The following is a 26,558-nucleotide window of genomic DNA, read 5'->3' as shown; positions in this document are numbered from 1 at the left end:
TGGGCACACAAAACAACTTTTCTATAGTAAACAAGCTCGGGAGTCTTAAATTAACATAGAATGCAGTTGTATGGAAGTTGAGTCGGGATTGAACGTACCGTGAGCTGTAACCTGAATTGTGAATACACTAAAACTGCCCCTGATAGGCAGTTCGAAATAAAGCCAGTCCAGCTTGAGTGAACTGGATGATCTTCAGGTCCTTTCCAACCCGAACCATTCTATGATTCTATTGCCAGCTCATACTGAGTTTTTCATCCACTAATACTCTAATTCAAGCTCTTCTCTGCAGGGTTGCTGGTGATCCCTGTGTGGCTCAGCCTGTACCATGGGTGGGTTTGCCTCAATCCATGTGCAGGAGCTTGCACTTGGCTTTGTTGAACTCCATGGAGTCCACACAGGCTTACCTCTCTAGCTTGGCAAGGTCCCTCTGGATGGCATCCCTTCCCTCTATAGTATCGGCCACACCACTCAGCCTGGTGCACACTTTAGTATCCAAGCTTGTAATCCCAGCCCTGCCTCTCCTTGCTGCTACCAGGGTCTGCCTGGATCATGCTGATGCCATGAACATCCCTTTTAGCCCAATGAGGTGAGGCGGTGTGTGATGTGAATCCCTTTTTCGCCACATATTGGCTACTCAGGTTCTAACTGACACATATGGGGCACTTTAGATTGGAATTGTCCCTTATGAATTTGTATAGCACCCAGATGGGGAAACATTGACCTATGCTTGGCGTCCATAACGGCAATACCATCGCTTTCACCTTTAAGGGAAGCAGCCCCAACTCCTTGACTGTTACAAGGCCAAAGTCATGCATCTCCCTCCTGAAGACTTCCACATCAGGCTGCTTGTACTGTAGTATTAACCTTCAGACTCAGGCTTTCTAGTTCATGGCTTTTTATGCAACTCCCAAACCAAGAAATACAAGTGTATTTATTCTATGGTTATCAAGCCCCTAAATTAAACAGGCATCTTGATCAATTCACCAGCAATTTAATGCTCGTGGCATGAGGTTATTTCACTGTCTTAAGAAAATAGCTCAGCTCTGGCTAAATAAATAAGTGATGTCATTCTTCATTCAAGCTACCAGATTCTTTGGTATAAAAATTTCCCTTAGGAGAGGCCTTGGGACACAGTGGCTCCTCGGAGACTATTTACATCTGTCGGATTCTCTAATCTCTTCTTCCTTCCTCCTCTCCATTTCCTTCCCTTTCCCTACAAAATGGCCAGTATTTAACTCTAATGCTCCCAGTCTGCAGGGCATGGGTTAGAACTGGGTGGTGGTTGGTTTCTTTCGTTGTTTTACTGTTGTTTTGGGGCAGGCTTTTTTAGTGGTTGTTTTCTTGTGTTTGTTTTCTGGTTGGTTTTGGTTGGGTTTTTATAACCAGGAATAAGGCTTAATTTCAGGTAATTGCTCTCCCATCAGGAGGGGTTTGCTATTTGTGGGGCCTGCTTTTTTTTTTCCCCCTGTCAAATTAGCAGGAGAAGTTAATTTTAAGGGTGATAGTTTGCTCCTAAAATTGCTCTGCAGATTAAAGGTGTGCTCGGGACCAGAAACCTTCCACTCGTGATGGGTTTCTGCACGTGGAGATACCAAAGAAGCACCATCAGGAACTCAGGGTTGAGGGGGAGAGGGGACAGACAGCTGCAGGTTTGCAATGAGCTGAGGAAATGCATGGGAAATTTCAGCCTGCTCCTCCAGCAAGATGGGCTTCTGAAGAAGTAAAGCTTCAAATCAGAGGTGCCCATGTTCCTCGAGGGCCCCAAAATAGGCTTTGTCATTTTAAAAGCTACATTTCTCTAGCATTAGTTTTTATTGACATCTCTAATATGGCCTCAGGAGCTGACAATCTGTCCAAAGGGCCGTTCTTTGGACTTGCACTTGCAACAAGAACAGAACAACGGTACTTTATGGAGAGAAAAGTGCTGATAAATGCATCGTTCAATCATAGAATTAGGGTTGGAAGTTAAGATCGCCTAGTTCCAACCCCCTGCCATGGGCAGGGAGCATAGCCCAGTGGCAGGAATTCATGTGTAGGATATCCTTCGTGGGAAAACTGTCAGAACTTTGGAATTCAAGCACTGTATCCTCAAACATGTCCTTCTCCTAGGTGGAATGCTGCCTAAGATGTGAGGGTTTTAGCTAGTTCTCCATTATTTTGGGATACTTCAAGCTCAAAGTGACCATCAGGTGTGCGCTGCTTGAGCTTACTGAAGCAGAAAGCCTGAAGAGAGTCTCCTGGTCCTTTTGAAACGATAATGATTAATAACTGTTATTTACAGCACTGGGTGTTTGTCTACCTTATTTGTGTGGCAAATGCAGACAGAAGGCATCACACTCTGCATTAGGTGACTGGATTCACAGCAGGCTGTTCTTACACAACAGAACATTCAAAAGGGGCTCTAAATAATACCCTAAGACTTCATTCAGCAACCAAGCTGGTGAGAAATAGGGTATATATTAAGTTCTGAGTAACGGAGCAGTATGTAGACATACTTAACTCCAAGTAGGACATACATGAAGGATATAGATTGGAAAGAAACAAATGAAAACAGAGCAGGATAAATGCATTGCAATCGTGGGCAATGGATTTTTTTAAGGGAGAAAAGCTGGAATGGGTGTTACACCCCTGCCATGAGTCCATTCTGTTCTGAGCACAGCCTCGAGTTCTGGCTCTGCTTGGTGTTCTGTAGCGAAATTACAATATCTGGTTAGAGAAAAATAAAGGCCAACAAATCTTTTCCTTTGATCCTCAGTTAAAGCAGAGCGAGAAAATCCCTTTATGGTTGGTTAATAGTTCATGGGGCTGAAACTGTTGTTGTAGCACGATCTGTGGGAAAAACACAGGAGAAACATTTCCTGCAGAAGGAATGCTGCAGTTTAATTACCACACATCGCCTGAGAGAGGATTTCAATTTATAGGGCCCTGTGTTCAGGCAGTTACTAGGTAGCCAGCTTGTACTGGAATATTGATGCTTCAGTCTAATCTCTGCTGTGCCAGAGAACAGTGGAGGGGCCTCATTCTCATGATGGGATAGAAGGAATGCTGCACATTTCTTAGGTCTTATCATGGTGCACATTGCTATGGCCTGCAGTTTAATTAATAACTGTCGACGTCTTGTCATTTATCATTGCCAAAAGCGGAGGTGAGGACCCTGCCACATGCATGCTGTACAAATAAATTAAAGCCGTCTCAACCCGTCTCCAGGGTTATCTGCTGTCAGTCACTCGTGTTGTCCTTCCTGCGCTTCAAAGACTTGCAGCTTATCTTGCTCTCGGGCCCGGGCAGCTATTTATATCGTGTAAACCAAAACCAGATGCACGGGCAAGCCTGGTGGAGAACCAAGCCCAGCTGATGTTGCTGCAGAGGGTTCGCAATAAGACGTTTGCTATGAGGTCTGAAATGCACATCAAGGAAGAACGCTTCAGGAGCAAAGGCATGCGTAGGGATTGGTCATTGAGAGAGTGGGGAAATGCTGCAGTCAGATACTGGTGGTGGTGTAAGCTTTTTCACTGACTTCAAAAGGCGTTAGAGCAGTACCTTCATTTCCTGTGACACAGCTAAATGCTCAGTAGTTCACTATAGAATGGTTCTGGGAGCTAGGCAGGATTTTGGTTCTAACAGTCAAGCAGGAAAACTTCCTCTTTGTGAATCTGGATTCCTGGAGGTGCTTTATAGGGAAGACCGATTCCAACCGGAACGAGCAGGTGGACGTAGGTGGAGGGGCAGTGCGACCCGCTGCCAGACGCAACCCGCTTTGGGAAATAGAAATAAGCTGTTCAGTAGAGGTGCAGCTCCATCCGCAGGGGCACAGTTTGCAAGGGGCTCACGTACGCAGAGAAACAAGCCCCCCACGGATACTACTGACGCTAAAAACCCCAATTAAAGGAACTCTGGTTACTCTGTACAGTAAACTGAATGGTGAGAAATGTTCATGGTAATGTGTGGGTGCAGACAGAGCTTCCTGTGCCTGCTGAAGCAAATGGGGGAGCATCTCTGCTTTGGTTTCTGGTTTTGGAGATATGTTTGACTGACTTTGAGGGACCTGCATCATTCCTGGCTATTGAAGGCCAGTATTAAGTGCTGGAAACTGCCAGAACCTTCCTTCCAGAAGGCAGGTGAGGCTGCCTTTAAAGAACCATATGAAGCTGTGACTCACTAAAGTACTTGTTAAAGCCTCCAGCCTGAGTCAGGTCACACTTCCACTGACATGAGGAAAACAGTTAAGCAAATTGTGGGATATGGCAGTGTGGCCACACCGAGTATCCCAGCTCTTTCCTTGTACTGCTTTCATGTGGGGGTTGACCCTACAGACAGGAGAGTTCCCGGAGCACCGGGTAACACCTGGTTTTCATGCACAAGCTGTGCATCACTGCATGCAGATTTGTAATGAAGAACATGAGGAACGCGGTCGGACGGGCACTGCATACAGGGAAGTGCAAAGAAGAAGATCCTGCCCCAGAGCCTGTGAATGTCACCCATTTAAAACGTCAAAAGGACAAAAAGTGACAGGCATAAGGCAGACCAGAAAGACAGAGACCTGTCACACGCCATCCCTAGCAGGGGCCCATGGCAGAACTAATACTCAGGGGTCAAACGGCTGAACCAACCATGAGAGCGTTCTAATAATGCGATCTGGTGGTAATTATGGCTCCTTCTGGCCACAGTAAATTGCCCTGTTTGGCTGAAGGCAAGCTGAAATAGCATGTTGTGCATGCTGCAGGAAATGAGCTCAGGATATACAAAGCCTCAGTCTGGAGGTGATAAGTAAGGGCCCAACAAATTAATCTCATCAGCTGCATTCAGCCCTGGGCGCTGCTCTGTGCCAGGCCACAGTGTGTGGGCTGGAGGCTATATTTTCAGTTGTCTGACTGAAACAGGTAGTTTGAATTACCATGATCCGAATGTTCTATTCTGTGCTGTCTGCACTGGAGATTGTTCTTGCTGAAACGGGAAGCATTATCATGTCATATTTTACAGGCAGGGAGACAAATCATTATGCTGACAGCTTACTTGGGGCAATATGTTTGGAATTATTCACTCTGGAAGTCTAATTAAGTGCATTTCTTGTTTTCCTTAGACTTCTCCTCTTTAACGGCAGGCATCTTTAGGAATAATTGTAATTGAGTTATTTACGATGCCGTTCCAAATGCACCAGGTTCTACAGTCTATCCTTCAATTGCATTCCTCACGATATAGAATAGAATCAGAGAATAGTTCGGGTTGGAAAGGACCTTAAGATCATCACGTTCCAACCCCCGTGCCGTGGGCAGGGACACCTCACACTAAACCATCTCACCCAAGGCCTCGTTTATTATGAAGTCCTTGCAAGATCAGGAATCACATCGAAGTGGAATGGTGCCTTAGGCACCCTTTAGCAGATAGCTTGCTATTAAATAAGGAAGGGGGAAAAAAAGAACACTAGAACACATTAATTTCTAGAGAACAGCCCCCCCCCCCCCCCATCTGAAAGCAGCACATCGATCTTTCCAAAACATGCAGGTAAATTTTGCTCTCTTCAAGCCCTAATTACTGTGCTGGCCCCACACTCTGAGTGGGTTTCTAATTGGTTGCATTTATTTGCAAAGCCTCTACTGCACAGTGATAAATATAATCGCACTGGTGGCTAATTCGATGGAGTTTTGGGGGGTGAGAGGGGAGAGTAATTTCATGGTAAACCATAATTACCAGTACAAGTAGTACCTTCATTGCCAGTCCAATCTGAGAGGGAAGCTGAGGCTCACATCAGCCTAATTCGAATTCTACTTGTTCATAAGAAATAAGTGGCAATTGCTAATTGCGTGTAGCCAAGTTATTTTCAATTGGGAACAATTTAGCAATGTGAATTTAAGGTCAGTTTGGGTTTAATTTTGGCCATTTCCTACTTGAATTAGGCTGAAAGTCAGAGAGCTGAACAGAGCAGACATCTGAGTTTTCCAGGTCTTCTACTGCTATTAGCTTTCAGTGGCAAAAGAGAGGACTTAAAGCAGCCTATTGCTCTGTGTTGAGCTCTTTTGACAATCTAGTTCCAGCTATAGGGGCAATGCATAGCAAACGTGGTCCTAAATGAATTGCCTCCAGCTGTAGGGTAACTCAATCACCATATGGAAATCTACTTTTGACTTTCAGGTCCCCTGTTTCTCAACTTTCCTAATGAAAACACCCTCCTTCCCAAGTTATTTGGATCATTGATGGCCAGAAACCATGAGTTCCCGTTGACTCCAAGAAAACAGAGGGATTACCACTACGATATACTCAGAACTTGACTCCAGCTGTATATTCAATATGTGTTTAATCACAAGGGATAATATGAGCAGATTGTCCACACTTTTCCTCCACAGTTCACTGACCTAAATACCTGAGACATTCTCTCTAGGAACAACACTAGCCAGCAATGGGAATATTGAGTTAGACCTATAAATTCATTCTAACTGCCAATTGAGACACATGGTCAGCTGATTTGGGAATTAGACCACAAAAATTCAGTCAAAGGTTTTTCATTTCAAGTGAACCTTCCCCTTCTATTATCTATTGAGTACGTGCAGGGACTAGGTTTGTTAAGCATGGCAGGTATAGTAGTAGTGGCTTTACGAGTCCCCTAAAAAACTATGGGTAAGAAGCAACTGTGGGAATTAGACCAAAATGCACATTGTGGCATCAACCTGAAGCATTGCAGTCTTTTTAATGAGTAATGTTAACAGCCAGACTGACTGACCAAAAGACAAGTCCCTTCTCCAAGTCCTCCCCAAAGAGCTGGCCTTAGGATAATCTAGAACCTTTAATGTATTAACATGCTACTCTTGACAAGAGTAAGAGAGTTCTGGTTTGTAAGCAGATCCAAATATATGGCAGACACAGGAAGACATAAGCATCAGGGCGTTTAAACCTGCCAGCAGCAGTATATACTCCTAGCTGCACCTAATCACAGCATAATACATGCTCTGGAGTGGATGGATCAGTAGCTCTTTTTGCCCCATTTTTAGCTCTTTTTATTGCCATTTGGAACCCTTCAGAGAGAAATGGAAGAATTCCTTGGTTTTTTTTTAGATAAGCTTCTGTTCTCATGGCTTCTAGGCAAATACCTCCTTCTTTGCAAGAGGGCTTAGGGCCCTGGGAACCCAGCGAGGGGCATGTGGAAGAGCTGCTCACAGTCTTTCTTACCAAGCTAAAAATCACTTTTTCTATCAATCAAACCCTACATGAGGCCTCCTTCAACTCGCAGGCTCCTCACCTTTGTGTTATGATCCTGCTAGTCACTGTCATGGCAACCGCAGAAGCCATTCCAGCAGGGAAAACTGCCTTGGCGATGGGGAGGGGGGCCTGTGGGCTGGGAGTTATGGTCCAAGGGATCGCAGGGCAGGGGTGAGGAAGGAGCCAGCACAGTGGCAGCTTTGCATGGAAACTGCCATGTCAGTAAAGTAAAAAGTAAGTAAAAAACCCCCCTAAACCAAACCAAACCAAACTAAACCAAACTAAACCCCAAAACCAACCTGGCCAGTACAGTAGTTTCCTTGACAATGAATCGGGATGCACAGAGAGCCCTTCTGGCTGCTACTAATAGGAAAGACTGCACAACGATGCCATCCTTACCCTTCCAGAAGTGGTACCCTGCTCGTTACACAAGCACCTACTGCTGATGGTCCCCACGTACGCTTTGGAGACCCCTCAAAGACATTTGTGCCCTTCACCACATTCCTCCAACTGCCTAAGAAAGAGCAGATCATCATCCCGGAAAGCTCGCATCCCTAACTGGGAGTCTACTCAAAGTCCTGATTTAGGTGAGGCTTTCACCAGGCTCTTCCTGACACTACAGAATGCAGCTGCACTTGGATTTTTTGCATCTTGTTTTGGTTGCCCAAGCTTCTATTTACTTGTCCTTCTCTTCTGAAGCTCCTAAGAACCAAAGATAGCTTTAAACCATAGAAAATACACGTTCTTCAATGTCTGGGGACTTTCACGTGAAAATGTCTTCAGGAAAAGAGAGGTTTTCTCTCTTAAGTAACCTCTTCACAGCAGTCTCTATAGATAATGCTGCCTCATTTATCTTCATTCTTACAGCCAGGCTTAAATAATTCTGCCCTTTTGCCCACAGAGGACTGACAGCAACAACTGTAAAGTACCTGATTAAGCAGCCCAAGTGCCCTACAGAAAAAACTCATTTCATCTTTTGGAACACATTAACTGCAGTTTCTTGATTTCTGCTTAGAGAATCACTGCCAACAGGAGGAGAGTGTCCATAATGTCTCATTTTGATGAGTTGCAGCAGTAGGACTGATCAAAGCCTCCCAAGACTTTTATAGCTTCTGCTATAGATAGGTCTATTAGATGGTCCTTTATAGATGATATTAAACTTAGAGCATTTTGGCAACATTTGATGCAGTTTGTCTGTGTCAGATTCTGCAGCAATAAAAATCAACTCAGCTCCACTCTAAGCTTTTAAAAGCTTTTGCTTTCCATTGCGAAAGGTGAACCTTTGAACCGCAGAGTGTGGTTGTTTCATTTTTCCATAAGAAGGCTAAAGCTTCCAGCTCTGGAAAACAATCATTTATCTGGAGCTAAACAGGTTTCTTCAGCCTGAGCTGGACCCTCCTCCCTCTATCAAATTCAATATTGATTCATTCCCTTAGTGGCTGATTGCAATGTGCTGTCCCTTGGTCATTTCCTGTTCTGGCTCATCTCCTGCAATTGCTTAGTAGCTCTTCTCTGGTTTAATATGGGTTTTTTGTTCTAAACTGCCATGCATCTTTATCCTATGTATTTCTATACTATAGCATCATTCTGTACTATATCTTCTATACTATGTACTAGAGCATCATTATCCTGTGCACTTCTGCCTCTTCAGCATGTCAGGCACTGCATGTGAATAGTTAGTGTGTGTGTGAACACATTCGACCTCAGTTTCCCTGATCTTATGCACACATAAAAGTTACATGGCTTTTTTTTTTTGGGGGGGGGACGGGACACAATTGCTCAACATGTAAAAAACACGTCATCCACTAGAAACATCTTAATTTGCTTTTTCATCCATAGAACTAAGCAGAGCAAGACGTGTAGTGCTCAAGACAATGTGAAAATCGAGTTTTGCCCCCCTAAACCATAATGGTACCTCCTGATTCACAGTGGGAACCACAGCGCCTCACGGTCTTCGAGCAAAGGACCACGGGAGCGGTTGTCGTGGTCACCTTCTAGCAATGGGCTTTGCTCCTCAGACACGTTTCTCCCACAGTGGCGACAGTCCAATGACAAGACAAAAACCAGCTTCTTCCCTTACTCCCAGGCAACAATCTGGCAAACGCACTCATCATTTGCCTGGAATGCGTAAGCCATAAACGTAAACCCCAGTGAGGAGACAGCCATGAGGCAAAGGTTGTAGCTGGGGAGAGAGGAGCATGAATTCAGCAAGCCTTGTGGCCACGCAGGACTCAATGAGGCCAAACGTGCGCCAGCTCCTGAGCTTGCCCTTGTTGGCCTGTTGCAAAACCAAGCCTTCGCTTTGAGTAGCCCAGGAGAATTGTCCTGTCTGAAGCTGTGATTTCCCCTCACCCTTTGCCACTGGTGCCTGAACTGGTTTGACTTTGCTAAACTGAACATAAAGCATCGACCTTTCCTAAATGATTTGGTCCAGCTGGGAATTTATTAACCACTTCATATGCTTAGGTGTGGACTTCTTCCATGCAAAGGTGATCCTCCCTGGTTTTCCTTAGCACTCAATGCACGCTCCCCAGCTCTCAACCGCAGGCTCAACAAGCAGATCTTGCCAGTGGGTCTACAGAACGGACACTGCAAAACGACAGGGGAATGCTCACATCCACATCCACCCAACTGTGGAGAGCTGCAACAACGCAGTGATTTTTTTAATGTGGAAAAGAATAATGGAGCTGCTTGATAAAGCACCTGCAAACTTCTGTTCTATTTTATTTACTTATTTTTCAGTGCAAGGAGGGGAGGGGGAAGGCAGCATTTTATTTAAACCTTAGCTACAACTTGCCAGTTAAGTAGGGCCGATTTAGGAAGACTTGCAAGTAGACATCTCCACCTCGTGGAATGAAATGGGAGTATCTTTAGAAACGTTCTGAAATGCTCTTCTATGCAAAGGCAACACGTCAAATTCGCCTTTGTAAGTTATGTTCCAAGGGAAACTGTACTTGTCAGGGCGTGCTCATGTGAAAAGGCAGGAGGGAAGAAGGTTGTATAGAAAAATGGCCATGTATATGTGTGTTACGGTGCATCATATAACATAAACGTGCTGCACTCGCCCTTTCTATATGCGAAGATTCATACTTTGCACATCATGAAGAGATTTCTCATAGGTTTAAAGCGTTCTTGTCTTGTAAGTATTTCTTTTGATTAAAACCAAAATCTTTAAGAACCAAAATCTTTTAAGAATCGTTTCTATTAGAAGGGACCTCAAAGCTCCTCCAGCTCCAACCCCTGCCCCGGGCAGGGACCCTTTCCATAGAGCAGCTTGCTCCAAGCCCCTGTGTCCAACCTGGCCTTGAACACTGCCAGGGATGGGGCAGCCACAGCTTCTCTGGGCACCCTGTGCCAGCGCCTCAGCACCCTCACAGGGAAGAGCTTCTGCCTAAGAGCTCAGCTCAGTCTCCCCTCGGGCAGGTTAAAGCCATTCCCCTTGGCCTGTCCCTAAGGCCTTTGTCCAAAGCCTCTCTCCAGGTTTCTTGTCTGAACACAGCAGAGCAGTGCCCAAATCAAGATGAAAATACAGGTCTTAGGAGTCGATTCACGAACCACATTGTATCTTTAGAAACAAAAATGTCTAGCAGCTGGTATGAGGACTTTGTGGTTTGACACACTTCTAAGTAGGTATCGAGCAAGGGATGTGGGAAGCTTTAGACTACACCCAGTCTCCAAGTCTATAATCACTGCATTTTGCTTTCACTTCCACCGATGGGATAGCGGCTTGCAAATACTACTGGAAAACAGACGATTCAAAAGGAGTTATCAACAAAATTATCAAATCCCCATTTTTCTCAGTCAGTCTCTTTCAAACACACCATCCCCATGTGAGAGGAAAGGCTGTAGGAGGAGCCTTCTCCCAGTTTTCTACCTGATAGTCTAAAAATAGGAAAAATCAAACAGTCTTTTCATTCTGCTTAAGACACTTCCTCTGAATTTCATTTCGAAAGCACTCATTTGGAAAGAACCTCTTGGAGGAGAGGTTGTCAGGCAACGGAACAAAGGCAGCATGGTTCAAGCTTTGCCTACAGACAAAAACCACCAAGAGGAAGGTCAGGACCCAACCTCTACTCTCGCAAGCAGACACGACCCGCATCCATCAGGGGCTTGATTTCCAGCTGCAGCTCTGCTCAGTGGAAATGTCCTTACACGGGCCACAGAACTTCCGAAGATCGGGAATTGGTGCTCGGCCCCATGGAAGCCGCAGGTTCATTGCTTTTTCAAAGGCTGCCACAAGAGGGGAATACTCACCCACTAATAGCGGGGAGAAGAGCGTTTAAATCGAACCGCCACAGATCCTCATCGCTCCAGCTCTAAAGTGTAAGGCGATATAATACAATAGCTGCGATGTGTCCGATGGTTTCAGCAGAATTCCCTAACGCACTGACAAATGGTAATGACTGAACTTTAATTAACATGTAAGATACCATGAGACATTCAAGGCCAGGTTGGATGAGGCTTGGAGCAACCTGGTCTAGCGTCCCTGCTTATGGCAGGGGGTTGGAACTGGATGAGCTTTAAGCTGCCTTCAAACCCAGTTCAGTCTGTGAGTCTATGATTCTTAATACCAGAATTAGAATCATAGAATCATAGAATAGTTTGGGTTGGAAAGGACCTTAAGATCATCCAGTTCCAACCCCCCTGCCATGGGCAGGGACACCTCACACTAAACCATCTCACCCAAGGCTTCGTCCAACCTGGCCTTGAGCACCACCAGGGATGGAGCATTCACAACCTCCCTGGGCAACCCATTCCAGTGCCTCAGCACCCTCAAAGGAAAGAATTTCCTCCTTAGATCCAATCTAAACTTCCCCTGTTTCAGTTTTAACCCGTTACCCCTTGTCCTGTCCCTGCAGTCCCTCATGAAGAGCCTGATGCTGGCCTCTTCAAAACTAGAAACATCTTGTGACTATACTCAAAATAATAAAAATTTGAATACTTTTTTAATTTAGGCAAATTAAAAAAGTAAGTAAATAATGTCAATGTCCATAACAGTCCTTCAGCATAGAAATGAATCCTGGCTCCCCTGGAAATCTTTTCCAGAGTTCTCATTTAACTGCAGTTAGTTCAGCTGGCCCCAATGAAAGAGATCACGTAGTGCCAGGATAAAAGCAGCAGCAAAGGATCGTCTCAAGAAAAACAGTGCAGAAGTCTTGGCACTGAAGAAGTTTAAGAGCTTATTACTTGGCAGATAACCCTGTGACTCGATTGATTGGGATCTCCAGAAACAGATGGGATTCTTACTACAACAAGAACTCAACGTGAAAACGTTGCTCTCTGTCCCACCTCAAGACACATGAAGCACACACTCAAGTATGAGTGCAGATCTGTTAATCTGGACCCACAGAAAGGGTTTGGGAAGGTTTAATGTTCCGTTCCTATCTGCTCCTTGGGGATGCCACGGTTCCTGTTTCTTTCGTGTGGTCTGATGAAAACAACAGATGAGTTTTACAGCCTGCCAAAAGCTGAGCTAATTCTGGATCTTTCACAGTGTTTGCCCATCAAGTTCTTTAACCATTCCTTTGCTGATCCCCAAAAGTATTCTGGATTTAATAGAAAGCTTCTGGTGCTTTGGACCTTGTTCAGGACATTCAGCCCTTCACGAACTAGCCACAACAGCATGCACAATGGAAAGACAGGACTCATGATAAAAGGACGATTTATCAAAGCTATTGGCAAATGATCTTTCCTGTCTGAAGGATTAATGTTGTCGTTGAGGCACTGCTTGCTTTTATGACCTGCCAAGGAAAGGATATTCCTCATCTTTACAGGGCGCTGCGCCTCAAATCCAGAAAAAGAACCTGAAAGAGGAGACAGACAAGCAAGGAATACAGAAGTTGGGGTCCAGACTTGCAGGCAAAGATCTCTTCTCCCTTTGCACAGCTTAGGACACCGCTGCCGAAACAAGTGAACATACTTTGCGCCTCCTGCAATTGTCAAGCCTCAGGATAAGGATGTATGCTTACCTATTTTTCATTATATTCATTTCTTAACAGTAAATAGAAACCAAAGACAATGTCTTAAGCAAACGGCACAAGAAAATCCCAGTTAAGTGGGAACAGATCCAAGGCACGAGAAGAAGGTGAACACATCTGCCTACCCTAGGTTTTACTGCACTGTTCCTCAGTTTCAATGACAGCAGCACCACCAATTGAGAGCTACCTGTCAAGTTTTTAGGCAAGAGACATTGTCAGTGTCTCTGCCAGAGGTTCTTTCTCCACATTGCTTGCTTGTCTTCTGCACACTCCAGTTTCTTCTCGTCTACTTACAGGGTTAGAATTAGGTAGGATTAGCAACTACTTCAGTGGGAGGAACAGGGATACTAGTTTTATCCTGGAGCAGGGAAAACCAAACTGAGTAAGACAGAGATAGAGCTCATTTATTCAATGGAATTATTGCAGATGGAACTATGTTTTCCTGCAAGCAAAACCACTCAATCCGCTTAACCCAAGACGGCCATCATACGCTATTAACTCCTATCACAGCTTTCACTTAAAGCCCAAACCCCTCGTTTTAGTGAACACAGTGATGAAACCAGCTTAAAAACCAAAATAGGACACAAAGAAAAAACTCACACAAAAAAAACCAACAAAACTAAATGACCTTTCAAACAAGAAGTGTTAAAAATGACAGACTCTGCGTGCACTGTGGGATGGGATTGAGCAGTTGCCAGCTAATGTTTCTTCCTTTTACTATTCCTGCAACCTTAAAGCTAGCTGCCCCTTTCGTCTGCTTCCTCTTCTACTGCTTTCTGTCCTAAGATAAATTACCATGTGTCTCTGCACACATCTTGATGTTTCCTGTACCTGAAGCGGGTTCTTTTCACTCCTGCAAACCCATCAAATTTAATGAATACCGGAAATGTTGACTTAGTGCTAAGAGAAAGGTTAGCATTGCATTACAAGTCCTTGTGGTGGGGATGCCAGGTCCCCATCGGCAGAGCTGGTCACACCCTGGGTCTCACTGAAATACCAGATGAGACTGTGGAAGGAAGACAGCTTTTCATAGTTGTGCTCAGTGGTTTGACTGCACAGCTTCTGTCAAGCTAATAAAGGTTATACCAACACCTCCAGTCTTATAGGGAATCTTCCTGCTAAGGTTCAGAGAGAGCTTATTCATGAAGCAAGTTTGCAAAACGCCCCTGAAAATGAACTTCAGAGATGCTGAGTATTATGATCCATTCTTTAACATGCAAAAGCTGCCCAGCAGATGAGGCAAACCCAGGGCCAGCTCCAGTCTTTTATTTAGACTCCCCATCCTTCCTCTTTCCTGCCAGTGCCAACACATTGTTTTAGCTACACAGCATCATGAAAGCAGGACAAATATGACATTGCCATATGAGCAGTCCTACATATGAGAACAGTGCAGGAGGAGTAGCTCAGTGAACAGGCAACAACACATTTCCTCACATTGCAATCACTTGTGTGACAGAAGATGACTTCCTAATGGAATATTGAACTGTCTCCAGGAGCATCTGCTGTGCCAATGAGTGTAATCTCGTACTGCTATCAGTGCACTTACCAGAGGGGCTTTGCTGATACAGCAGCTTCAGGCAGCAGTATTAATGTTTTCTCATCTCTGTCTCTGAATGTCTTGTTGCAATGGCTTTTAGCCTCACATCACATTCATTCTTTAAGGCCATGCTGCTGTTCAACAGATACACAACTTTTGGTATAGGGGAACACATCTCACACAGAATCTGTTGGAAGCTGGGTTTCATGATCTGCAGGTCCCTTCAGGAATTATTCTCCCTTCTCCACTAAAACCACCAACAATCCCAGGTTGGTGCCAGTGAATATTAATTCCTAACACTGCAGCTGAGAGAGAATTCACAGCACCAGAAACATGGTTAAGAAGCTGCAGTGATTGACTTAGAGGAAATATTAAGGGTCTGAAATACATCTGGCTTGTGTTTAAGATGGCTTAGCACAGATAACACAGACTTTTAAAACATGCTGGAATAATCACTCTGCACCTGCACAGTGCCAATGTGTCAGCTCGAATAATGAGATGGAGGCAGTAAAAGCGAGAGCTGAGTCTATACACGAGGAAAGAGCAAAGAACTGGCTTCCCAAAGGGAAAGTGGAAGACTGAAACTGCAGCAAGTACTCAGGGCTGGGCAGTACCCTAGAAAAGGACACTGGCACAAGGTGCCCCATCCCTGGCAGTGTTCAAGGCCAGGTTGGACACAGGGGCTTGGAGCAAGCTGCTCCAGTGGAAGGGGTCCCTGCTGTGGCAGGGGTTGGAACTCGATGGGCTTCAACCCAAAGCATTCCCTGATTCTATGGAAATGTCTAATAGAGAAAAATAAAACAGCCCTACCTATAGGGAGAGCAAGTAACCCAATAAACTGACTCTAACCTCTAACTAACTTCTACCTTCTGCAACTAAGCAGCAGCTGCCTGGATTTAGTAGTGGCTGTTTGCTGCTCTCCAGCTTCCCTTCATCAGTGCTAACATGACAATACGGTTAACAACGAAGGTTCTGCCATGTAGGAGGAATTCCCCAGGCTTGGCCCAGTACCCGCACGGAGGAAAACTCCCCCAGTTGCTTCAGTTGCACACATGGCAGGTCAGAGGGTGGCACTGCTTCGGATTTGTTAGAAACACACGGTTCCTTTGTAACGAAGGCTGTTGTTCCTTTGCACTTTAGTAGCTCATACAGCTTCAAGGAGACCATGGTGCCTGGAGCCTCTCCATGATGTGTGCAAGCTTTCCTTAAGCAAGGCAAGCATCCAGCCAGCGTGGGGAAGCGAAGGCTTCCTTTGCCTTGCGAACAGGGTAAGATCTGGCGTCTAAGAAATCATTTTGCATCTGAGGTGCAAACGCACCAGACAGTTGCAGCGGGGCAGGTGCAGCAGAGTGAGACCAGGGCTCCTGCCCCACAGAGCCCCCGTGTTCCAAGAAACGGCACGAGCAGGAAGGTGATTGAGAAGAGGACCCCGTTCGAGTGGGCTGAGGTTGGTCAGGGCTGTCTTTGTTGTGAAATAACATTGCCTTGCCAGAAAAAGGGGGAGGAAGCCATGGCACAAGTTTTGTCCTTTCGCCCTCATGAGGTCCTGCAAATTACACTGCAAGGTCTCAGGGTGGGCCAGACCTCAGATGGCTGAGAAATGCTTTCCAAGGAATGAGCTGATAGGAAAGCTCAGAGATAAAACTCCGCTTTCCAGCCTCCAGCTTGCTCTGGGAGCATTCATCACCACAACCGATCTCCACCCATGCCATTCTTTCCTACCCAGCACAGGGCTTGACTGAAGAGATGTTGACTTTACAAAGGTTAAAGGTGGCTGCCTCAACCAACAAATGGGATTTAGCAAGAGGGAAGGGTTGTTGTTCTTTCTTCTTTCAGGAATGAAGTGTCAGGAAGATGCAGAGGTCAAACAGGCCCCTGCTGAGCGCTGAGCGACAGCACCAGCTGTGGAGGGTGCTGGAGTGATGCAAGACCCGAGGGTTCTCACATTTGGGAGGGGAATGGCATCTCCTTTTCCCACGTCTGAAGTCCGAGGAATAACAGAGAGAGCTCCATTGGGAAAACAGGGCCCAAGCAGTTTGGAAAGCAAAGTGATGGGCAAGAATCGAGTCATGCCCTACAGCCAGACCTCTGGCTCAGAACTCATGGAGATTCCCAGATGGGAGCCTGAAGCGACCACTAGCCTAAGGGTCAACCCTCCCTTCCCTTCTACCCCCCCCACCAGGTATACGTGCAAGGACATTAAGGTTTGTATAACTACCTAGGTCATTTTGTAGTCTGAATGTAGGACAGCGCTGGGCTTGGGTTCCTACAAACCCCCAATAACCTGCGTGACTGAAACGAGTGTTACACACATGACAACACCCACACGCAGGCTGTGAATGAGATGCTTTGCATTGACAGAAAGTTCTGGACTCTGACTTCAATTCTGGCACATTTGAAGTATTCCTGAATTCATTATAAACTGCTCTTCCAGAAGAAGAGCTGCCTGCCTGGGAGCTTTCCCCCTGCCAGGAAGTAGGAAATAGGTTTGGGTGTCTATTCTCTAATACAACGCAGCAGCAGATTGAAGTGTTTAGGAGACTTTTTCCCTAGAGGATTAATGAGGTGTCAGAGGTTTAGGGTTTTGCAAGAAAGTCAAGGTTCACGCGATAGAACAGAAAGATCTGGACTAAACGCACCTGATTTCTTAGGCTGAGCTCAAAGAACCAACAGCCACATCAGGGTAAGCACAAATCCCCCCTAACCCCACCAGTTCCTTGAAATTCGGAATTACACAGAAGCCAAGTAGAGAGGTGTCACTGAAGGCCCTGGGACAAATGAAGGCTCTGGGTCCATCTGCTGCATGCCTGCGCCTGTGAGAGACCGCAAAGCCCAGCACAAATGGTGGGAGAGGGGAAAGATGAGCACACAACGTACAGCAGGGCCCAGTGGAGACAGTACTGGCAATGGCTGCAAGCAGATCATGGCGAAATGGAAGACCTGCACACGTGAGTTGTCATTAAAACCATGGAGAACAGCCCTGCAGCAGCCCTGGCATAGCAGGGTTTGGTCACTGCCAGCTGCCTCGTTGCTGTGAGGAAGGGATTGAGAACACGCTCCCTGTTGATGTGTTTTTGGGATAACTCTGGGGTCGAGGAATCTGCTTTCTGTTAGGAAAACCCATAAAACTTTCAACAAATGATGAAAAACATATCTTCCATTGGCATAAAAGCAGATTTCCTTGCAGGAAGGGGTGGCATATTGAAACCCCCCTGGAAAGCAGAATACAGGAAGAATAACTGCCACTGGCAGCAAACTCCAGCTCCCAGCAAATACATGTGTTACAAAGCTAACAAAACAAATTGACTCAAGACCTCGTGTGTGTGCACAAGCCAGCTTTAATGCTATTTTCAGCTTAAGATTGGGCCTCAAATTGTCTGTAATCGATGAAGTCCTTTCTGACTTCCATTTCCCACTTTAGTTGGTGTCTGTTGAATCCTGTGTTAGGGCTTTTTCCAAAGCCAAGACTTGGGGGATTTTGTTAACAGTGCAATAAAAATGACTTCCTAGTGTCAGAGGGGAACTTTAAAGCTTTTTTTTTTGTGTGCTGCTCTTTTCTTTAAAAAAAAAAGCAAAAAAAGCACAGACATTGTTTCTTTAAAAGGCTCCATCTGCAAATCCCATTAGATGTGCATATAAGGTTTCGGATGATTAATAGTTGCTGCTTGGCTTTGGTTGGAGGACCTGGGTGCATGTACATTAACCCCTCCCTCCCCTCTCTCACATTTCACTTCACAAACTGTTTAAAAGTGTTTCCCTCATGTCCAGAGCCTCACAAGGAAGGAAGCTCCAGGCCTTGGGAAGCGGTTCAGAGCAATCACTGCCCACACCTGGTTACTGTTCTCCAGTCAGGACAATGAAGACATTCAGAAGAGTTCCCATTCTGCAGCAGCCTAAAGCCCCCAGCGAACCTCTTGTTTAGGGATGAGATCTGTTCTGTAAGGTTTGGAAGATTTCCCTTTTGCTCCTTTGCTGATTTTGAAGCCTGAGCTATAAGCGGTCACCAGCACCGGTGTGGGAACAGGACTGGAAGCACATGGATCCCACCAGCAGCAGCTGCATGCGCGCTCCCCAGCCTCCTGCCCCGCTCTGGGGGTGCCTGCGGAGCACCCACATGGATGTGACCCCGGCGTCAGGGCTGAACCACTACCCCCCAGCATCCTTCTCCTTCCATCAAAAGTCAGATTTCGCTGCTTACCCCGATTTCGCAACCTCCTGCCTGGTCACTGCTCCCCACAGCTTCCCGCACGAGGAGCGGACATTCGTGGAGCAGCATCCCTCTTTCCAACACTCTGACTGGCATTTTGCAGCAACCGAAGCCAGAAGACGACTGAAGCCAGGACTGGCTTCTGGGGAGTCAGAAGGCAGCAGCCCAAATGTAGTGAGTGCAGCAGTGGGGATGAGTGAAGATGATGAGGTACCAGTAAATACTACAAATGAGACTGAGAACAAGGCATCGAAAAGGAAAAAGGAGAACTCAGGTAGGTGATACGAAATCAGGGTTGTGGGATAGCACAAGCTGGACAGGAGAGCATCTGTAGGATCAGGCATTAAGAAATAAAGCTGATGAGGAAAACCCTTGGTAAGTCTTGACTGGGGAAGCTTACACAATAACACTGAGACTAAATGGCTTATTCTGTGATGACCTCTGGTGTTTGTATTCCACTCCTGCAGATCTTGTGTAGTGAACCAGGCATTTCACCCCCCCCCCAGCACAAGGCACATTTGCTGTAACTAAACAGGAACCGCATGGCATGTGTACACTGAGCTGGAAGTCCTAGGATGGGGAGCTATGTATTGCATACCTGCCATTTGTCCAAGCGTAAGGAAGCAGCAGTCAAAGAGCAAAGATCTCTCACCTTGAGCTGCCTGTGCTGGCTGGAAATGTTGTAGTAGGGTTTTGACATCTCACTTGATAGTAAGAAATACAAGATGTGAAGGCTCCCTTCAGAGAGAAATTCTGGTTTGGTCTAAATATGCAATGCTTTTCAACTCAAAAGACCTACAAAAGGTTTCCCCATCAGGACGATGCCCAGCAAGACAGAAAACATAGACCATTTTCATTGTGTCATCCTAACTAGCAAAAGGCACTCTACAGAGTCACAAGCAATCATTTCATAGTTAGAGAAACCCCTGATTTGCTGCTCTCTCAAATGAAGATATGTGAAATATGCACAAAATTGCTTTCTCCTAAGGAAGCTGTTAAAAATTAATAGGCTTATATACATCCATTTGCTACAATATTCATTTACAAGCTGCAGCATCCTTTTTCCCACAGCACTGCTATGAAGTGGGGAACATATTCCAGTATCCCCATTTTACAGGTAGAGAGCACGGTGATAAAAGTATTTATCTATTTATTTCTTTATAGGTTTTATGGGTTGGCTACAGACCAGCAGCCTTTCCCCCCCCTTTCATTTCTCCAGGTGTTTTCTTTGGAAACCCAGCTTTGCCAAATTGAAGTTCATTTTTTCCACAACGTAAACGTAAAGAAGTTTAGAAAATAAATAATCAAAGTGAGTGATGCTTTTGTTAAAGCATTTGCAAGTCATAGGGAAACGGTGATTTCAGTGTGCTCAGATTAGAGGGATAGCCTTACTCTTAAAGAGACTGATTTCAAAGCACGTCTCCCTGTTTTAAGTAGAAGACAAATGTTGCTTCTATTCTCTATTACCAGCACCCCCAGAGTTTCTTGTCATACTTGCTGCTGTCCCATATACTTTTCATTATAGGGGAGCTGTAAGCAATGACATCACTGACAGGTCCAGTGTTTCCTGCCTTCTAGCAAGTGGTGCTGTCTGTACACGTTATTACTTGAGCGAACGCAGAACAATGAAAACATCCCAAAGGGGATTCCATGGCTTTGCATTTCACTCCTTTCCTTGCTTACTGAGCAGCAGACAGAATTATTTGATATCCCTCCTGCAAGCTTTTCCTTCCTTCTGTCCCCAGACAGAATAGAAGGGGAAAGTCTGAGCAATTTCATTGTGGTTTCTTTCACTTTTACAGCTGTTCCAGAGCTGCAGCTGGACATAGCACATACTGACTGGTTGCTCTAAGTAGAAGATAAGTCTTTTCTCTCCTCCTGATAATCTTCCTAGATACCCAGGACCTTCTCCTCGGAGACTAGGCTAGTAAAGAAAAATGCCTTGAAATCACTTCATGACAAACCCTACAATATAAACTATTCCCTTTTAGCTGGTGCCTGATCCACTACAAGTTTCCCTGAGCCACAATATAGACACAGCATTACCATGATCTGTACCAGTGCATGCAAAACCCAGTGAGGGCTTTGGAACGTGGCTCTGCAGTGTTCTGAGAACAGTCTAAACCAAACCCATTTCTCAAATAAGCAGGATGTTATAAAAGCAAGGAAAAAGCTTGTCAATCTTTAAAACTTCCTTGGAAGCACGGGTACAGTAAAACCATGCAAAGAACGGCTTTCTCATGGCAATAACAACAGTTGCATCTGCTACAAGTACTTGTGGGTAAACACGCACACAACCTTCCCCTCCTCTACTGTTTAGATGCCATATTCAGTCTTGACTTCACAGGCTCACCAAGTGACCTGAAGGTAGAAGTTAACCTTGTGCTGGCCCTTCCAGCTGCCTCTGCTGTCCATCCCCAGGCATTAACGTTTCCAAACAGAACTTCAGCCAAGTTTGTTGGACTTGTCCTCATTCGTGCTTGTGTTACCATGTACCTGAAGTCCTCAGCTCTCCAAATAGAGTACTGTAACACATCATAGAATTCTGGCAGCTTTCTTTTATGGGAATGAAACAGTACGGAAACAATACAAAAAGTGCTGGCTTTGCTGTCTGTGGCATGGGAGATCAAGGGAGAGTGATAACATGGATGTAAGGAATGAGAGTTAAAACATGGGGAAGGAAACTATTTTGGTGCAATGATAGCAAGAAATGAGAGCTTCTTTCCCATAGCTGCTCATTTCTGACCTCACAGACCCAGGCAAGCTCTGAGAGCACCTCATTCTGTGCTGTCCCAAGGCTGACAACAGCGATAAGCCATGCTGAGCTTGAGAGGGCACATACAAGCTTCTTAGAACCTCCACTGAGCATCTCCATTAGTAGTTAAGCTCAGAGCTCAGCAGTACACAAGTCCACACAGATCGGTGCAGCTTTAAATGACACAGTGTATGTGCTTGCCTCTTAGACACCCAGAATTCAAGCAGCAAGGCAGAACCAAGCAGCAAATCCCGGAAGGAAAGGACAGCTTTCACAAAGGAGCAGCTCCGGGAGCTGGAAGCTGAATTTGCCCACCATAACTACTTGACAAGGCTCAGGAGATACGAGATTGCTGTGAACCTGGATCTCACCGAAAGACAAGTAATGGATGAACCCCTGCCTCCCCAGCTTCTTCATTCCCCCCCCCCCCCAGTTTCTCCCTAAAGCTAAAGCAGATCTGTTACTCTACAGTGGACTCTTGCAATGGCACAGAGCAATTCTAATACAAAGCCTCCATGTTCTTTTAAAACACATTTGTCACAATTTTCCATAATAACAAATGTAATTCTGCTTTATCTAACTAAAGACGCATTTGGGAATAACCGATATCTACCAAGCTGTTGTTTCCCAACACTCCTTGGTACATATCGAGGCTTACAGATGGAGTATGGATATCACCTTAGACTGCAGTTACAAGGAAGTTATTAGAATGATACATATCTGATACATGCACTCTGCCTGGGCAGAAGTATTTTGAGGGGATAAAGGAAGACAAAATTACAGAGTTCTGGAGAGATATTTCTGTTCTCTCATTGTGATCTCGGGGTTTCCTCATCCAAGCTTAGGGAACAATTTAGGAGTTGCTCAAGACTATCCACATCACAGTTCCTGAAGCATTAGATTGGACAGGCTAGATGTTAAAAGACATGAGATGCACTGTGCCCATTGGATGGACACGTCTAGTTGACATAAGGACAGATTCTAGGCAAAGCACTTACACTACCTCTGTGGGTCTCAGGGAAACATCTGCCTGGAAGGATTGCTCCTGCCTTTGTTAGATGGATTACCTCAACTTGTGAGGTTCCTTGCACCTTTTCTTCCAGAATCCCACAAAAGATCTCTCTATGAATACATACATGTGTGCATAGGTCTGCTTATACAGCTGAGATTGAGGCAATAAGTAATCATTTCCTTTTTATCCCTCAGGTCAAAGTATGGTTTCAAAACAGAAGGATGAAGTGGAAACGTGTTAAAGGTGGGCAACAAGTGTCCCCACACGAACATGACACGGAAGATGCGGACTCTGCTGCCTCCCCCAGCTCTGACTAGTCCTTGCAGCGACGAGAGGGAAGCATGGAGAAAGACAGTGATCAGAAAGTGGATGCAACACTGCTCTGGTTCAGCCACACGAGATGATCCCACCTGCAAAACCTGCGGCCGTGAGCCTTTAACAGGTACATGATGCTACAGAGGCAGTTAAAGAACACAATGGAAAAAAGCCAAAGGGAGGACATGATTCTGAGCTTGTCTGAACTGACTCAACTCTGTAGAACTGTCTTGCTACCAATGATGTGTCTTCATAATAAAAGCTAACAAACACTGAATATGAACCAGGCATCGCGTTGTGTAGGCTCTCAAGCACTCAGAAGATACAGGCTATCAGTCAGTGAGTGGTCACACCTCTCCATTCTGCATTTGGACTCGATCAGGCACCTTTTCCTCATGCCTTACTTTAAAAGAAATAGACACTTTGGTATCATGCAAATCAAATTGAACACCTGTAGGTAGGTAGTGAGATTACAACATAAAAACGAACCCAAATCTGTGCAGAATTCTGCTTACCAGTTTCAGAAGAGGTGGCTTTCACATTGATGCTCCAAGAGGAGAAGTGCCCTGCTGATGCAGCCTGGACAGGGACATTTCTTCCATTCTCACTGGAAACCCTGAAATTAAATTGCTAATCTGACTTGCAAATGTCTTTTCCAATAAACCAAACCCTGACAGCTGTAACCAGCTGTCCCAGCAGAGATTAAGCCCTGTCACTGTTTTGTTTCCAACATTTCCATCTACTTAACTAAAGGAAAACTCCTTTTCAGTGCTGCATTTCTTTCAGATTCACGGAATCTCTCTGTAAATCCGTGGTTTTCTTTGTGAATTCAGGATTGTCGGGAGAAGCAGAAAAATGTTATCGGTGGTGATTTAAGTGACTTTACTGTCTACAAATTCTTGTTCCATTTTTCATGGGAGACAAAACTTGCCTCCAAATAAACACGTACATGGGTATAGTTAAGTTACGTATTAAACCATCTGTTAATCTGGGTATTATGTGGATTTACACTCATTACTTACTGTCTACTAGATCAGTATCCGGACTGATGAAATGCAGTTGTGGGACCAGTGTAGCCCTTGAGAAGTGTGTGTGTGTGGGGGGGAAACGGCATCACTGATGTCTCACAGGGCCTCTGCACATCCTACACTGAGAGCACAGCATGGATGCAAACATGGAAATCCTGTGTGTGCATTCACAGAGGGGTATTCCCATTGCTTCTCACACAGATATTCAAGCACTGTTAACCCTGAAAGTTCCACCTGCCTCCCTGCAAAAAAACCATGCACGTTGTCACCATAAGCTTAAATGGATGCTACACTTACTAATCGGTTAAAATGATGAGAAGTATGCATGGCCTCTCTCTGAGCTGCCCACATCTCTTCAGTTGAGGGAAACACTACCCTCCATTTCCTCCCGGGTCATCTCTGTGTGACTGGTGTGATACTTCAATGGGAGGTCTTGCAGACAGGGAGTTATGGCCGGATCCCAGTTACTCCAGCAGTAATAAGATGAGGTATACTATGGCAGAGTACTGTTACTTGGGTTACAAAGCTGATGTTAAGAGTAGGTTAATAGCCCACTGTTCGGGTTACATAAAATGAGCTGGCTAAAAGTACTGCCTGTGCACAGATAAGAACAAGCTACAGTTTACTGTAATTTTAAGAGCAGAAAATGACTTGGTCTAAATGGCTCTGCTTAAACCTTGGTGCCTTCTGATTAAGCTGCTGACTAAATTCACTAGTTTAGGTCTTGGCAAACACTGAAGAGAGCTGATTTTGTGAAGAACACTGCTGCAAGCTCAGACATCCTACCCTCATCTCGAAGAGCACAGAACACTGTGGGGTAGGAGTTATTTGTTACTCGTTTCCTTCGTAGCTCTTAAGCCAATTAACTGAAATCTGTTCATCACCCCACTGCCTCCTCCCCACCGTGGTTAGAAAGCCTGCAAGCTGCAGAAGCAGCTTATTTTGTGATGAAAACTTTTGGGCTCCTGGCTACCAACATAAATCAAAATCAGCTCCTCACCCTGAAAGCAGGCGAATAAACCTCCCCTGCCAAGGAAGCTGTCAGTGGTAGCATATGCTGGGTGATGAGAAAATGAACATGAGCTGGCTTCAGTGTGCACTTGCAGCCCAGAAAGCAACCTTATCCTGGGCTGCATCAAAAGCAGCGTGACCAGCAGGTCATGCAGGTGATCCTGCCCCTCTGCTCTGCTCTTGTGAGACCTCACCTGGAGCATTGTGTGCAGTTCTGGTGTCCTCAACATAAAAAGGACATGGAACTGTTGGAACAAGTCCAGAGGAGGCCACGAGGATGCTCAGGGGCTGGAGCACCTCCTGTATGGAGACAGGCTGAGGAAGTTGGGGCTGTTCAGCCTGGAGAAGAGAAGCTGTGTGGAGACCTCAGAGCAGCTTCCAGTATCTGAAGGGAGCCTATAGGGATGCTGGGGAGGGACTCTTCATTAGGGACTGCAGTGACAGGAGAAGGGGTGATGGGTTAAAACTTAAACAAGGGAAGTTTAGATTGGATATAAGGAAGCAGCTCTTTACTGTGAGGGTGGTGAGGCACTGGAATGGGTTGCCCAGAGAGGTTGTGAATGCTCCATCCCTGGCAGTGTTCAAGGCCAGGTTGGATGAAGCCTTGGGTGCCATGGTTTAGTGTGAGGTGTCCCTGCCCATGGCAGGGGGTTGGAACTGGATGCTCTTAAGGTCCTTTCCAACCTGAACTATTCTATGATTCTATATCGCATCCTAATTCACTTAAAAGCTGATCAATGGGATCTCAGTCCATACCTGTAACTACAGCTCCTAAAGAGCTCGTGATCTGGCTTTCGAGGAATAAGGTACGAGTCACCTGCGAGACCACTGCAGGCTTAGGCAGTTTCTGCATGAAACCATGTGCTTAATTCTAGGACTTGTGCTTTGCAATGAAACCTTTCACTCCTGGCATCAAAGCATTTGACCCCTGAACCTGCGGTGCCAAGAATCTTCCAGGCCAAGTCTTGTCTAGGGGCAAAATCTCTGCCCTGCAGTTATTTGCTACAGAAACACCCAGGAGGCTTAATGCTCCTCAGAGAAGGGAAGTGAGAACCTGGGGATGCCCAGCAACGCTTCCCATGCCTGCTTCTCAGTGCATAATCGGAGCACGCAACCACACAACCATCCACGTACCGTCAGCCAGGGCTGTCGGGTAGCACATACAGGCTACTTAGACACGTTCCCAAGAACTCCACGCTGTGCTATCAGATAGCCACAAAATAAATGTAAGTAAAAGAATGGCAATTATGAAGGGCACCTGTGAGAAGACCTGGCTGCTTCTCTTTCTATATCTGATGAGCTGGAGGAGCACTTTGTCAAAAATGCTGAAATGTAGGATGAATTTCACAAAAAATAACCCCTTCTCACTAAAAACCACTGGGGGTTCTTCAGAGAAAAGCAGTTCAAGTGGTGGTTCAAGCCCTTCTGGTGACCCACAACCGCTACAGAACGTTGCAGCACACTGTTTCAACCGTCCTGAGCGTAAAGAGGTTGTTTCAGGAGCAGTTACCCAAACCGAGGGTA

At 45.5% G+C, this 26,558-nt stretch overlaps 1 protein-coding gene across 1 annotated transcript; it reads left to right on the top strand.

The window, feature by feature from the left end:
- The first annotated feature begins 18,454 nt into the window (after positions 1 to 18,454).
- Positions 18,455 to 23,097, top strand: MEOX1 (mesenchyme homeobox 1). The gene is made up of 3 exons (XM_062628885.1): positions 18,455 to 19,187; positions 21,877 to 22,049; positions 22,875 to 23,097. Exons 1-3 carry the CDS (start codon positions 18,743 to 18,745, stop codon positions 22,995 to 22,997), a joined length of 741 nt encoding a protein of 246 aa, XP_062484869.1. The 5' UTR covers positions 18,455 to 18,742; the 3' UTR covers positions 22,998 to 23,097.
- The last annotated feature ends 3,461 nt before the right edge of the window (positions 23,098 to 26,558 follow it).

The sequence above is a fragment of the Pezoporus occidentalis genome, unplaced genomic scaffold (assembly GCF_034315485.1).
Source record: "Pezoporus occidentalis ecotype Australia unplaced genomic scaffold, CSIRO_AGI_Poc_V1 ctg324, whole genome shotgun sequence".
In the NCBI taxonomy this organism is placed as follows: domain Eukaryota; kingdom Metazoa; phylum Chordata; class Aves; order Psittaciformes; family Psittacidae; genus Pezoporus; species Pezoporus occidentalis.
Note: the sequence above shows the minus strand (reverse complement) of the source record. Positions and strands in the feature narration are given on the sequence as shown.

Coding starts and splice junctions, on each gene's coding strand:
- MEOX1 (XM_062628885.1), top strand. CDS start 18,743: ATGGATCCCACCAGCAGCAGCTGCATGCGCGCTCCCCAGCCTCCTGCC. Junction 19,188..21,876: donor AAGGAAAAAGGAGAACTCAG/GTAGGTGATACG, acceptor CTTGCCTCTTAG/ACACCCAGAATTCAAGCAGC. Junction 22,050..22,874: donor TGGATCTCACCGAAAGACAA/GTAATGGATGAA, acceptor TTTATCCCTCAG/GTCAAAGTATGGTTTCAAAA.